The following is a 14405-nucleotide window of genomic DNA, read 5'->3' as shown; positions in this document are numbered from 1 at the left end:
CTCACAAGTACACAGGAACTGCTGTTATTTCCCTAACTAGGACAATCTGTTCAAAAGCGGTCAGCTAGAAAGAGATTTCAGTTCACTGAATCAGACGATGCTGCTGTTTTCAATTATTTTCTCTGCTTTATTCGCTCTTTCTCAGACCTTAATTTCTCTAAACATTTCACGGTTGTCACAATTTCGCTTTTATTCGCTGAGAACGCAGATTAAATGACGAGTCAGGCCAGGTTTGTACAGGACGCCTTTAACACTCGGACGTGATTTCTTCCGCAGTGTTTCACGAGTACCAGCAGATGTGCGGCAAAGACATCGAGAAGAGCATCTGCAGTGAAATGTCTGGAAACGTGGAGACTGGAATGGTGGCAGTGGGTGGGTACTGAGCTCTGATTGGTCAGAGCAGAAACGTCAGCCAACAGCTGATCTAGATGAAGCGGGCAGCGCCGGGAAACGGCCAATTACTGCACTGGAGTAGAATCGGTTGTTTTGAATAAGATGCAGGTTGGAGGTTACGCTGAGTAATATGCCTAAATGTTTTGCATATGCAAACGTGTACACAATAAGCAAAGCCTTTTTTCATGCATCGCTCTCAATTTTTAAATTTTGGGCTGTTTTGCTTCCAAAACGTGATGGTTTGTTTTGGGTGTGTGTGTGTGTGTGTGTGAGAGAAAGTTTTTTCTTCATCTCAGCAGCGCTTAGAAACACCAAACTTAGTGTTTTTATTCTTGTCTATATTCTGATTGCTTTTACTGAAGGGTTCATTCGTATGTAATTGGCCTGATTTATTATTGCATTTTATGTTTTTGGCTTTAGAGTTAATTTACAGTAAATGTTTTTCAAACAATATTTTTTTCTCCACTTTAGCAGTATCTACAAACACCAAAACTGTAAAATTCAGCTACGATACATATATCCAAAAGCTTGTTCTCAACTTCGGCAGCACTTAGAAACACCAAACTTAGCAGTTTTATTCCTGTCTATTTATTATATTACTTTATCTATTCGTGCCTTTAGATTTCAGTAAAAAAAACATGCATTTAAAAGTTTTTTTTCTCCACTTCAGCATCATTTGCATACGCCAAACTTAGCATTTTGTTTCAATATGGAATCTAAATATTTTTACAAAGGGGTTTGTTCATACCTTATTCGTCCCGATTTTATGATTACACTCTAACTTTTTGTGTTTGTAGATTTTAATTACAAATAATATCTTTTAAACATTTTTTTTTCACTTCAGCAGCACCTACACACACACCACACTTAGCGGTTTTATTATATATAGCATTTTACTGTATGAGTAGAGTATGAGTAGAGTATGAGTAGAGTATGAGTAGAGTATGAGTAGAGTATGAGTAGAGTATGAGTAGAGTATGAGTAGAGTATGAGTAGAGTATGAGTAGAGTATGAGTAGAGTATGAGTAGAGTATGAGTAGAGTATGAGTAGAGTATGAGTAGAGTATGAGTAGAGTATGAGTAGAGTATGAGTAGAGTATGAGTAGAGTATGAGTAGAGTATGAGTAGAGTATGAGTAGAGTATGAGTGCATTTGCTGATTTCTAAAGTTACAAAGAGAGAAATCCAAAACCTATTTGTAAAAATCTTTAACTCTTATGTCAACAAAATGAAATGAATATTTTAACTTAGATTTATTTAAGTACATAATAGATCACTTGCATATTTAAAAACAACATTTTACAAAACAAAACAACTACAGATTTATGTTTTTAGCTAAAGTTTATCATATTTTTTTTCTGTGTAGTGTAAAATTAAAGGCTTATTACTTAAAATACAGAACTAGAAATTGCAATAAATTGATACAAATTGCAGTCTGATTAAATGTGTTAGTAATAATCTCAATAAACTATTCCTTTTGCTGTAATATGAAGTAATGTGTACAGTTTCTAATCATGTTCCATCTGTTTTTTTTTTTTCAGTGAAGTGCATTAAAAACACTCCTGCCTACTTTGCTGAACGTCTCAACAAAGCCATGAAGGTAAAGGATGTGTGGTTATGTGGTTGTTTTGCTGTGGTTTTGTCATTCAGTAGGAGGTCTAACGGTTAGAAGTGGCTTGTTTTTCTGCCCCAGTAAACCCAGCGCTGATCTAGTTTTCTGAACTTCGTGTGGATGTGTGTTGGTAAAATCCCACTGAGGGTCAATAAGCCTGCGTGACCCTTTGATTTTGTTCGTCTTTATTTAGGGTGCAGGAACCAAAGACCGGACTCTGATCCGTGTCATGGTGTCCCGCTCTGAAGTGGACATGCTGGATATCAGGCAGGAGTATCTGCGGCTGTACGGGAAGTCGCTCTACACTGCCATCTCTGTACGTCACACACACACACACACACACTCTCTCACTCACCCACAATACACTGCACAATTCATGTTTATTGACATATGTACAACACGCACAGTTTGTGGCTGTGGGTAATTTGTGTGTATGTATTTGTACAACGAGTGACGCTCCAGCTTCCTCAGGAGACTAAACTTTGTGCTCATGTAACGTGTCGCAATTGGCTCAGAAACCGTTTCAATTGTAATCAATTCCATCAAATCATCAACATGTGACTTGTCTTTAATCCAAATGAGTCTTTCATGCTTTCAATACAGCTAATTCAACAGCATCATAATCTTTACACTCATCAGTAGTTAAAGCAGAAAAAACAAAACGCACTGCACCACCAACAACACAATTTGTTTTAGACCAACCTTGCAAAAAAAGGTAAAAATACGTCTGGATCATGTTCATTAAATTTAGGAACAAGTTTAACTTTAAAACCTCCGCAAGCACTTTATTTTGATGGTCCCTTATGAATATTCTGTTGACAGTAAGTAACTTTGAACCAACATGTCAACTAACTTTCATTAGAGTGTCGGTAGAGTATTAGTAGAGTATTAGTAGAGTGTTAGTAAGGTAGAGTATTAGTAGAGTGTCAGTAGAGTATTAGTAGGGCAGAGTATTAGTATTAGTAGAGTAGAGTGTCGGCAGAGTATAGTTGGAGTATAGGTAGAGAGTTGTATTGGTAGAGTATTAGTAGACTAGTAGGGTTAGGGTCAGAATAAGTTGACATGTTCTAGAAAGGTTACCTATAGTCAGTAGATCATCACAATAAAGAGTTAACAGATAATAATCAGACACTCTAATGAAAGTTAGTTGACATGTAGGTGCAAAGTTACTTATATTCAACAGAATATTAATAAGGGACCATTGAAATAAAGTGTTACCTCAGATTCTTTGGAACTATCTATATTCATCTTACTGTCTTGTAACTCTTTGAGTTTGAAGTACTCCAGCCCAAGCTGATTTTGTTCAGATTGTTGATTTATGTGCAGAAGCTGATACACTTTGTACCTGCACGTCTTTTTAGCTTTTTAATATTACTTCCTAATAGTACATAGTCTAATACATATATAGGAATGTGATTCAGCAAACTTTTAACATCAGCCATAAGCACTTCACAGACTGCATAATACAAACTATTTTCTATTTTACTATTTTAAAGCACTAATATATTCATAAGTTTTTGTTTATATTATATATGTATGTGTACACTGTGTATTTATGTATGAATATACACATACATACAGTATATATAGAATTTTTTTATACATTTATATATTGATATATTATTCATATTCTATAAATATATTTAATATATAAACATAACATACATTTTTTTATATATATATATACCTGTATGTTTGTATTTATATATACATAATAAATAAAGCACTAGAATATGTGTATTATATGAAAGTTTGATTACATAATACATTTAAGTGTTTATTTATGCTTTCGTAGCTAGAAATAGAATTATAATAACAACATATAATTTTTTTCTCAAATCTTCAGGGAGACACCTCTGGAGATTACAAGAAGCTGCTCCTGAAGCTGTGTGGAGGAAGTGACTGAAGAACCAGGAAGTCAGACGCGTTACCGTGACGACTGGATACGTGATATCATATATTAATCACGCTCGTATATATCTATATGTCAAATAATGTCACTAGTGTCATGTCAACTAATACTGTAATCTCTCTTTAAAACTAAGTTCACACCAAAAAATAGGATTTCATTGTGCCTTAGAGAAATGTATTGTTAGTTGTGTTTTGCCGTCTATTTAGACTATGCATGATATCTACAGAAGCTATATTTTGTACTGTGTCTTCAGTATCTAATGCGAAATCCGTGCTGTCACTCGCAACCAAAAATACAATCTGTTCGAGATGCCTTGGACGACGAGTCTTGAAGTACTGAAATATATGCCATAGTTTTTCTATAGTGAGCTTCACGATCTCTATGCAAGAAGAATATAGGATTATATAAATCATCACGAAGGTCTTGACGGGTCGGTCTCATGAAAACGTGTCACATTTCACCCCGATATCTAAAATTTGAAATAATCTTCGCTTAAAGGCGAGTCTGTTTTAGGATCGTCGAGGTCTGTTTGCATTATCATACCTTTTCGTGACCCTTAGACGCGTTTTTCTGCTACATTTCCTGCTAAATTCTCCTTTTTCCTGGTGCCTTGTAGTAAAAACTAATTTAATCATGTTTTGTTACAACAAATATTGCTTGATAACATATTTTCCATGCATTATTTGAGTTGGGAATGAACTGTGCTCAGTTTCGTGAGGTTGGCCTGTTTGTTGTTCTCGTCCGTGACTAGCATGAATGTGATTGGCTGCAGCAGTAGAGGGCAGTGAAACGGGAGATTCTGACCTGTCTGGTAACATGAAGACTACTCTTTTTCAGGGATTTCTAACCTGTGTTTTTAGTATGTTCACTCAAACTAATCTGTACTGTTGTGCCTGGTTAATAAAAACACTTCATGAATGATTCTCAGTGAACTCCAGCTCTGCTCCATTTATATTCTATTATATTATGCTATATTTTTAATGAAGTGAGTTTTAGATTCTAAGAACATATTCTAACATATTAAATTTGCTGTTTGTTTATTTTTAGTTAATCATTCAGTTTTGTTTTAATTGCTTCTTGCAGGAATATTGTTGTATTAATAACAACACATTATATTATATTGGATCATATTTTTTAACAAACTGAGGCCAGATTTAGTTTTAATTGTTTTAATTTTTTTTTAACTTTTAAATATAATCTTATATATTATAATTCTATTATATATTACAAAAGCAGTCACTGGGGCAGTGCTTTTGTACCTGAACGTCCATTTTGGTACATATTTGCACAAAAGTTTATTTTTTAAAATGTTATTTTATTTCCAGTTTATATTTTGCTGTTGTTAATATATTATTAATTATTATTTATTTTTACAGGAATGCATATACATTTATATTTTTATATATATATATATATATATATATATATACACACACACACACACACACACACACACATATATATGTACTGTGTGTGTACTGTTTATACACATAAATATATATATACACTCACACGCATATATATATACACAGCACGTAATCCCTCGATGGCCAGTAAATGAAGTGATTGGATGAACTTGCGTGCTGCTCCATCAGTGTCCGTTCTCTGTGTGTTTTGTCTATAATCATGTGAATCCGTTTATCTACACAATTCCAAATGCCATCTGTGAAGTGAGTTGGTCTGATGGAGATTATGTGAATCTGTAATCTGATCATCAGAGCGTTCGATGCACATGCGTCTTTAGCATATACTGTACTCTACCAGAGTAATACACGGACATTCGTCAGCAAATCCGCTCAAATCAGTCTTATCGCTGCTGATTCGGCCTCCTTTTAAATAAATTCACATGAGCAACACGAAAGCAAAGATGGAAAGAAAGGCTGACGAAACAAATGGTTTATAAACGTAATGTTGGGGCAAGTTGTCACATCTTTTAAATGTTGTTCAGTCGATTCAATTTCTTTGGTCGAAACAGTGTGGAAGTATGCAGGAGGGTTTTTATATATAGTTAAAACAAAACAAACTCAAATGTGCTACTTTAAAGAAAATTAATGTTAATTGAAAAATAAGTAAATACTGATTTTATTCCATCAAGATAAAATTTGTGTACTAAAATATTAAAGTATAAATATAAAAATTATAAAATATAATATATAATTATAATATAATTATAAAAAAATATATAAAAAAATTAAATTTAAAACGGAAAATCTAAAACCTAAAAACTTTTAAAAATGTAAAACATTAATAAAAACTATAATATTTCAATTATTACTATTTCAATTTCAAATTTCAATACTAAAATATCTCTGATATGTGTCAGTATGATTTTATAAAATATTTTGTGCTGTTTAAGACTTTGCTAAAAAAGCATATATAAATAGCCTGTAATACTTTTAGAAATCTAGCTGTGTGTTTTGTAATACTTCAGATGTATTTATAAACATATCAGTATTTATAAGTTCTTTCATTTGTTGATCTGTTTCCTGTTTCCTCAACACCACCTTCCTTCCTTTTTGTCTTTTCATTTGTGATATCCTCTTACGGTTCCTCGATGATGTCACCCTAGGAAGTGACATCATTTTGGAGGGAAATCAGCAGCGAGGATTTGATGGATTCTGTGAGGTTTGTGTCTGTTTCATCAAATTGCATGAATGAATGGCAACAGAACAATACCAAATATATTACTTTAAAATATTTATTAAAAATACATTATTTTACACACACGCTTTTAATGTAAAATATTATTAATCAATTATCCTTATCAATCCCTCCTCATTATTTGCATCCTGATAATTAACGGTGAGTGACGTAAGCTCAAATGCTTCCTCGTTTCTTTTGAATATGAGCTGCATGTGTTTTATTATGAGCATACAGGAGGCCTTCGTGTTACACATTACACAGAGTTAACACAGAATCAAACATTATCAAAGTCATGTATTACATATTCTGTGCTCTGTGGACTTCACTGTTTAAACCACAACCAAATTAAATGCCAAATAACCCGAGCAACCGCAAACAAAATCTGTTTTTGAGCATTAAATCAGCTTTACCTTTATATTTAGGAATATTTGCAAATAATATATACACCTTATACATATTATATGCATGTTTTTCATCTTTCACGCCTTAATCGGTTAAATCAGTAATTAATTTTTAAAAGTAGCCTACAAACATAAAACGGTTCAAATCGTTTTTTATTTTACTAATATTACATATTAATCAGATATATAATATAAACTCCAAGTAAAATAGCACATTCGGACAACATAAATTTTTTTTAAAGTCATTTTTGTTATTGAGATGACATCATCACTCAGAACTAGACCATTCCGGGAAAAATAAACAAAACAGAAACAAAAATACAAACAGTTTTGCGACTTTGCACTCATCTGTAAATCGACAACCTTTCTAGTGAACGCCTAGGTGTGTTTGATCGGAAGCCCCGCCCCTCTATGGGTACCCTCCCACTCAACTGGTTTGAGTGGCACGTAACAGCCCCGCCCCGTCTCGTTCAATTCTCGTTGAACCGGTTTGATTGGCAGGCGGAAGCCCCGCCCCGTCCCCCGTTCCCCTCCCGCCGCTGGGCTTTGATTGGCAGATGATAGCAGCTGCGGAGTTGTGGAGTCATGGCGGAGCTCCGCCGCGCCTCTGATCGCTGGAGTTACGGGGATCGTTTGCGATAAACTGTCAAACTTTACAACAAATCTAAAATGATCGAAAGCGAGTCAAAGTTGCGAGCGGCGTCGGATCGCCGTCCAACGATCTGAAACCGAGAGCTGGCAAAGATGTGAGACTCTCCGGAGCCGAAGAAGAAGAAGAAAAAAAACCGTTGGAGTCTCCCAAAGTCGCAAATATGGCTTCTTGTTTCTCTCAGTTTCTCACAGAAAACTCTTTCACCGGAGCTTCGTTGTTTTCCGCGCCTTGCGTCGTTCTGTAGCGGCCGGCTGTGATGGATCCCAAGCACAAAGAGTTGTTAGAGCAGTGCCAGCAAAAGTTGTCGGAGTCCGTCACAGATGTGGATGTGGTTCTGGAGCTGCTGGCCCAGTCAGGCAGCCTGAGCCCGGCTGAGAGAGCGGAGCTCGACGCGAACTGCTCCAGCGGCGCCGAGAAGGTCCGGCTGCTCCTCAAGACGCTGGCGGAGAAGAAAGAGAGGGACCATTTCCAGGAGTTCTGCTGGGCTCTGGAGAAAACCCAGCCGGTGCCGCTCGGCGCTCTGCTGCCCGTGGAGAACCACCGCGACGCGGGTAAAACCTCCGCCGAGCCCCGGCTAGTCGTGAGGGGAAACTTTCAGAACGTTCTGGTCAAAGTGTACTAGTCGAGCTGTACTAGTTTAGTGTAGTTTTAGTTGGTTGTCGTTCCAGCAGCGGATAGAAGTGTCATTTAACCTGGTTTCTGATATAAACAATACATGAATCAACAATACGAGCTATTTTCAACTACATACAAGCTGTATAAGGGATATTAACGCATATAATAATATGTGCCACGCATGTATTTTGACTAGTTAACAACATATATTCTTTCCTATATATAATAAATAGATGTTACAGATGTATTTTGAATATCAGTAGCTTTTAGTTTAAATTTTCTCTATATATGAGTGTAATAATATATATATATATATATATATATATATATATATATATATATATGAGTACACATATTATTATATACATTATATCTCTATGTCTGTTTGCCTATCGTTCTTCTATGTGAGTTTGTTTATCGTTTTAAACTTTTTCCAGTACTCTCCCATTATTAAGCTCAAACACACTTTAAAAAATGCATAAAAACTGCGTTCATGACAAGCAACTATGCATGCATTCGTTAGTAATACTCTTTAAGAGCGTTCCACAGGTCCAGTGGGGTCGTAGCCGCATGTAATGCTCGGGATTACGTGTTGTGTGTGATATTTGGTCGGCTGTGACAGAAGCGTCACAGCCAGAGGTCCGGTGTGTGTTTGGTGGTCTGCGACGGGCTGGATGCGGAGATGCTCGGCTGATGCGTCTCCTTCTGGAAAACGCAGACCCGCCGGTGCGTGAAACTTTATAAAGCTGCGCCTGACCTGTTGTGTAAATCTGCCGCCCGAAACATCGTACAGTAAATGTGTTACAGATGTTTCGGAGATTCCTGCGGCCAGAAAAACTCATCAGACGTGCAGGGATTTAGCCGTAAGCCAGAAATAGCTGCCGACTATAAAATAATGCAGCTTAAAGCTGGATCAAATAACATTACCTAGAAAGCCATTAAACCCGTGTTACGGGAATCTGATTGGACGACGTAGAAACGCACGCGAGTGATATTGCACCAGTGCGGCCGCTCCACACAGACCGAAAGAAACGGTCATTTAGAGTCTGTCTGTTAAATGGAGCGTTTCCGATCAATTAGACGAGTTAGAGATCTGTGATGGTGGTCAGTGTAAACCTCAGCGGGGGTCTGTTTGGCTTAATTTCTCGGAGCCTCTGACCATTTCCGCTCTCGCCGACGCGGCCCGTCGCTCTGGGCTGTATTAACTGTGCTTAAATCAATTCTAAAATATAAGGTCCTGATTGACCTTGTCTATAGCAGGCCAGCAGAGCGCCTCGCTTATGTAAAAGCACTATAGATTGCAACCGGCACGCCCAAGAAGTACAATCTCAGGAGAGACCTTTCAAAACGGAACCTGAAATATTAACACGGGTGAAAAAAAAAGACCCTAAAATGAAAACGTGTAAATATGTGATCACCCTCAGGCCACCCGAGATGAGGTTTTCTTCAACGGGTTTTGAAAAAGGCTCTGGAGTGAATGGGTGTCGTCGGGTCCAAAAGCTGATAAAAACGTCACGGTGATCCACAGCGCGTCAAGTTAACATCTGGAGAAGACAAAAGATGAAAGAAATCCTTCGTGGTGTTATCTTCAAAGCAAAGACGAGTCCATAATAACACTTCAAATCTAAATCTACCGCGTGTGTTTAGAGCCGTTTTGGATTGTTTTGTAAACCCTGCTCAATCTGTGCAGATTTCTCTCCTGGTTCAGACTAGAAAAGTGCAAAATATGGACTTAACTTTAACTTGAAGTTAAAATGCATGCACTTTTCTCCAGATGGACTGGAGTGCTGTGGATTATAGTGATGTTTATCAGCCTCCCATTCCGACGGCACCCATTCATGCCATGCTACATTTTTGTTTTCATAAGGAAACGCGCTCCTTCCCTCTTTTCCTGGCGCTTCTTCTGAGCTCCAGTCCTATCAGTGAATTAGTCTCGGGCTGATGAAGATGACCTGTAATGAAGCCCCATGTGGAAGCCGAGTTTAGAGTTGGTCTGGAGAGATGAGCTGTCACGACTCTGTCCAGTCGCTGATATAGAGGGGTCAGTTTCTCAGGGCTGTGAGTAATGAAGGACACAGAGTTTCTACCCAGCATGCCGTCTGGCACGCACAGAGAGGGCTCAACAGATCGAGCGCCTTTCTCTGTCGGCTCCAAGTTTCCGTTGTCCGGCTCACAGCTGTGTGAGTGGGAGAGAATCACATAGAAGTCCAGTTTATGGTCTGTACTTTGCCAAGCTTCATGCACTCAGTTTAAATGTCAGACAGCGCACGCACACACACACACACACACACACACACACAAAACGTCCTTACACAACCAGAATCAGGGTTTTCTATTATAGTCAGAATATTTACAGTGTTTTTTGACTCGTTCTTTTCATTGTTGTTGCATTGTTAAAGTTAATGATGAATATATATATAGCTTTCCGTTATCTAGGCTGATGGCTTTAAGGAATAATTTAAGCTTCATAGTTCAAATAACTTTTTCAGTGTTTTACTGAGATGCAAATGCAGACTAACACACTTAGGCTTTTGTTTAATTTCATGCAATGTGTTAATTATATTTTTGTTTTATTATTAAAGTATGTTTAATTTAGGCTGCTTGCTAATATTTTAAGGCTGCATTTGCTTAGTGTATTATTATTATTATTATTATTGTATTATTTATTATTAGCATTATTTCAGTATAATGCATTTAGCATAATTTTATTATAGTTTTTTACATTTTTAGTTTTATGCAGTTTTTATCTTTTCATTTTAGTTTAATTTGTCCTTTGTTTTTAGTTTTATTTAAATTGGCAACTTATTTCAGTTATTTTTCACATAATATTTATACATGTATATTTAGTTGTAGTTAACAATAACAGCACTGATCAACCCACTTATTTCATGTTTTATTTTGTTAAATAGTTTATTAAAACCGCTATACAATAATAATATAAATGAACAAAATGATATATATTATAATACTGACTATATAAATAAAATTCAGTATTATAACTGGTACCGAAAACCTTGAAGTTTTAATAGTTTTGCTGCCAGCTGCTAACGTTTAGTTATCGTTGACCTCGTAATCCGGGTTGAATGGATTCAGATTCAGACTCCTTGCCCGAGAACCAGACTCGGTTCAGAATCAGATACGTTGCACGCGTTCAGCATCACTTCACAGTCCGCTTGTTTTCCCGTCTGTTGACCCAGTTCCTCTCGGCCTCGTTGTGGATCCGTCGCTATAGTAACACTGAGCCCCGTCACACCTCACAAACATGACGATCATAATTAACTTCAGGTGTTAATTAACTCTGATGTATTAATTATTTCCATGCACACTATAACGGCACGAGTGCACGCTTCCGTTTCCTTCAACGTCCCTTACATGCAGTTTCCCAGTGGTATTATATGGTTTTACCGTGGTATAATCATTGCGCTCGTGTTTATTAGCAGATACTCAGTATTTCTGAGTTGATGAGAGCTCATTCTGCGGGCGTCTCTTGGGTGGCAGCAGGTGGACGGCGCATCAGACCGGATCAGGACGTGTCTGATGATGCTGGGTAAACAAAGCCCGCCCTGCTGCGCTCACAGTCAAAACTGCCATCATTTATCACGTTCGTGCGTTTGTAGAATACACGGGGAAAAAACATTTCAAAGACGTGTCGTCCATATTACGAAAGTCGGCGGGCTCCAAAACGGCACTGAACTTTCTGGCTTTCTTTTAGCCGGCAAAAGTTTGAAATGTTTTTAATAATTTCTCTATTGCTCGGCAAGCCTGCATCCTGTGCTCAAGGATAGAGTTAATATTGTTGCAATTCAAAATAGATGCTTTATATGTGAATACACGTAAAATGCTATTTATTTCTGTGATCAAATCTCAGTTTTCAGCGTTACTCCAGTCTTCAGCGCCTTCAGAAATCATTTAAATACACTGATATGCTGCTGAAAATACATCTCTGATGATCAATATTCAAAACAGTCGTGCTTATTAAAGATTTAATACTTATTAAAGTGCAGAAGACACAACATAGTACTTTTCAATTGTTTGAGGTGTGTCTTTATAATAGAAATGAATGCTTTGTTCAGCAAATATGCATTTAATGGAAAGTGATTGTAAAGCGTGCTCTATTTCAAGATTCAAGGTTTTATTTGTCACATACAGTTTGTACAAATACATCTTGTAGTGAAATGTCCAAGACTGCAAAAGAGAAAAGAGGAAATGTATTCAAATGTAAAAATTCAGAATAAATACTTACAGCAAAAATATGCATCAAATAACAATAATATAGTAAAATATGTATATGACAGTAGATTATGTGCAAATGTACAAAAATGGATGTTATATAAATGCTTTAAAACCTATTCATGAAAAGAATGATGAAAAATACAAAAAAATACAGTATTATTAAGTGCCATTATTAATAATACTTAAACGTCGAATCTGAAGGTGACTCCTGAAGGACCATGTGACACCGATGCCTAAAATTCACAGAAATAAATGACATTTTACTGTATATTCACATATAAAACCGCTTTTGTTTTGAATTGCAGCAATGTTTCACAATATCACTGTTTTACTGAAGTTTTGAATCAGATAAATGCAATCTCGTTGAGCATCTTTTAATACATTTGGCGATGAACTGCATTTCAAAATAATTTCAACAATGACTAAAAGAAGCATGTGGGCTTCTCCGGAGCGAAATGAAAGAAAGACGGGCGAATAAACAGAGCTGTCCTGAGAGAGAAACCCAGTCGCCATTCAAGCCCAATTACCAGCTCGAGTTACTCCGACAGAGCCGGAGGGAGCGCTGTGAAGCAGAGATGTCCGCCCGCTCTCACAGGTGTGTCTGGTGCAGTGAGTTCCCTGCCCGGGGAGTCTGCCGTTTCCAGGCCGCTTCTTTGTTAACGTGCTTCCAGCGCGCTGAAACCTGATTCGCGCGTCTCTGTGTTCAGAGGATCAGGCCTGTGTTCGTGTTCAGTGTGCAGTGATGCACGCGGATCGAGACGGATCACATACACTCTCTGACTCTGCTGGAGTTAACGCTGATGTTTGTTTGTTTCAGGTTCCACGTGCAGCGTTCTGTCTGCCATGCCGTCAGACTCGGAGAGCAGCAGTTCTCTCAGCAGCGTCGGTGAGTGAGTGTGTGTGTGTGTGTGTGTGAGTGAGTGAGTGAGTGAAAATGTGTGAGTGTGTGTGAGTGAGTGAGTGAATATGTGTGAGTGAGTGAGTGAATATGTGAGTGAGTGAGTGAATATGTGTGAGTGAGTGAGTGAATATGTGTGAGTGAGTGAGTGAATATGTGTGAGTGAGTGTGTGTATATGTGTGAGTGAGTGAGTGAGTGAGTGAATGAATATGTGTGAGTGAGTGAGTGAGTGAATGTGTGTGAGTGTGTGTGTGAGTGAGTGTGTGAGTGAGTGTGAGTGAGTGTATATGTGTGAGTGAGTGTATATGTGTGAGTGAGTGAGTGTATATGTGTGTGGTGTGTGAGGTGGAGTGAATATGTGTGAGTGAGTGTGTGTATATGTGTGAGTGAGTGTGTGAGTGAGTGAGTGAGTGTGTGAGTGTGTGTGTGTGTGTGTGAGTGAGTGTGAGTGTGTGTGAGTGAGTGTGTGTATATGTGAGTGAGTGAGTGAGTGAGGAGTGTGTGTGTGTGTGTGTGAGTGAGTGTGTGTGTGTGGTGTGTGTGTGAGTGAGTGTGTGTGAGTGAGTGAGTGAGTGTGTGAGTGAGTGAGTGTGTATATGTGTGTGAGTGAGTGAGTGTGTGAGTGAGTGTGTGTATATGTGTGAGTGAGTGAGTGAGTGTGTGTATATGTGTGAGTGAGTGAGTGAGTGAATATGTGTGAGTGTGTGAGTGAGTGAGTGTGTGTGAGTGAGTGAGTGTGTGTATATGTGTGAGTGAGTGTATATGTGTGAGTGAGTGTGTGAGTGAGTGAGTGAATATGTGTGAGTGAGTGTGTGTATATGTGTGAGTGAGTGAGTGAGTGAGTGTGTGAGTGTGTGTATATGTGTGAGTGAGTGAGTGTGTGAGTGAGTGTGTGAGTGAGTGTGTGAGTGTGTGTGAGTGAGTGTGTGAGTGAGTGTGTGTATATGTGTGAGTGGTGTGAGTGAGTGAGTGAGTGTGTGAGTGAGTGAGTGAGTGTGTGTGTGAGGAGTGTGTGTATATGTGTGGTGAGTGTGTGTGGTGAGTGA

At 37.8% G+C, this 14405-nt stretch overlaps 2 protein-coding genes across 5 annotated transcripts in view; both read left to right on the top strand.

Moving 5' to 3' along the window:
• Positions 1 to 4848, top strand: part of anxa11b (annexin A11b) — a 16017-nt gene extending 11169 nt beyond the window's left edge. For both annotated transcript variants that reach the window (XM_043231216.1, XM_043231215.1), the window contains exons 12-15: positions 277 to 372; positions 1934 to 1992; positions 2198 to 2320; positions 3851 to 4848. In XM_043231216.1, coding sequence (XP_043087151.1) covers positions 277 to 372; positions 1934 to 1992; positions 2198 to 2320; positions 3851 to 3910 — 338 coding nt within the window. In that variant the 3' untranslated portion in view covers positions 3911 to 4848. The remainder of the gene's footprint in view (positions 1 to 276; positions 373 to 1933; positions 1993 to 2197; positions 2321 to 3850) is intronic.
• Positions 4849 to 7511: 2663 nt separating this feature from the next.
• Positions 7512 to 14405, top strand: part of dlg5b.1 (discs, large homolog 5b (Drosophila), tandem duplicate 1) — a 37002-nt gene continuing 30108 nt past the window's right edge. For all 3 annotated transcript variants that reach the window (XM_043231155.1, XM_043231156.1, XM_043231154.1), the window contains exons 1-2: positions 7512 to 8163; positions 13278 to 13346. In XM_043231155.1, coding sequence (XP_043087090.1) covers positions 7869 to 8163; positions 13278 to 13346 — 364 coding nt within the window. In that variant the 5' untranslated portion in view covers positions 7512 to 7868. The remainder of the gene's footprint in view (positions 8164 to 13277; positions 13347 to 14405) is intronic.

This window comes from Puntigrus tetrazona, unplaced genomic scaffold (genome assembly GCF_018831695.1).
Source record: "Puntigrus tetrazona isolate hp1 unplaced genomic scaffold, ASM1883169v1 S000000283, whole genome shotgun sequence".
Taxonomy (NCBI): domain Eukaryota; kingdom Metazoa; phylum Chordata; class Actinopteri; order Cypriniformes; family Cyprinidae; genus Puntigrus; species Puntigrus tetrazona.
Note: the sequence above shows the minus strand (reverse complement) of the source record. Positions and strands in the feature narration are given on the sequence as shown.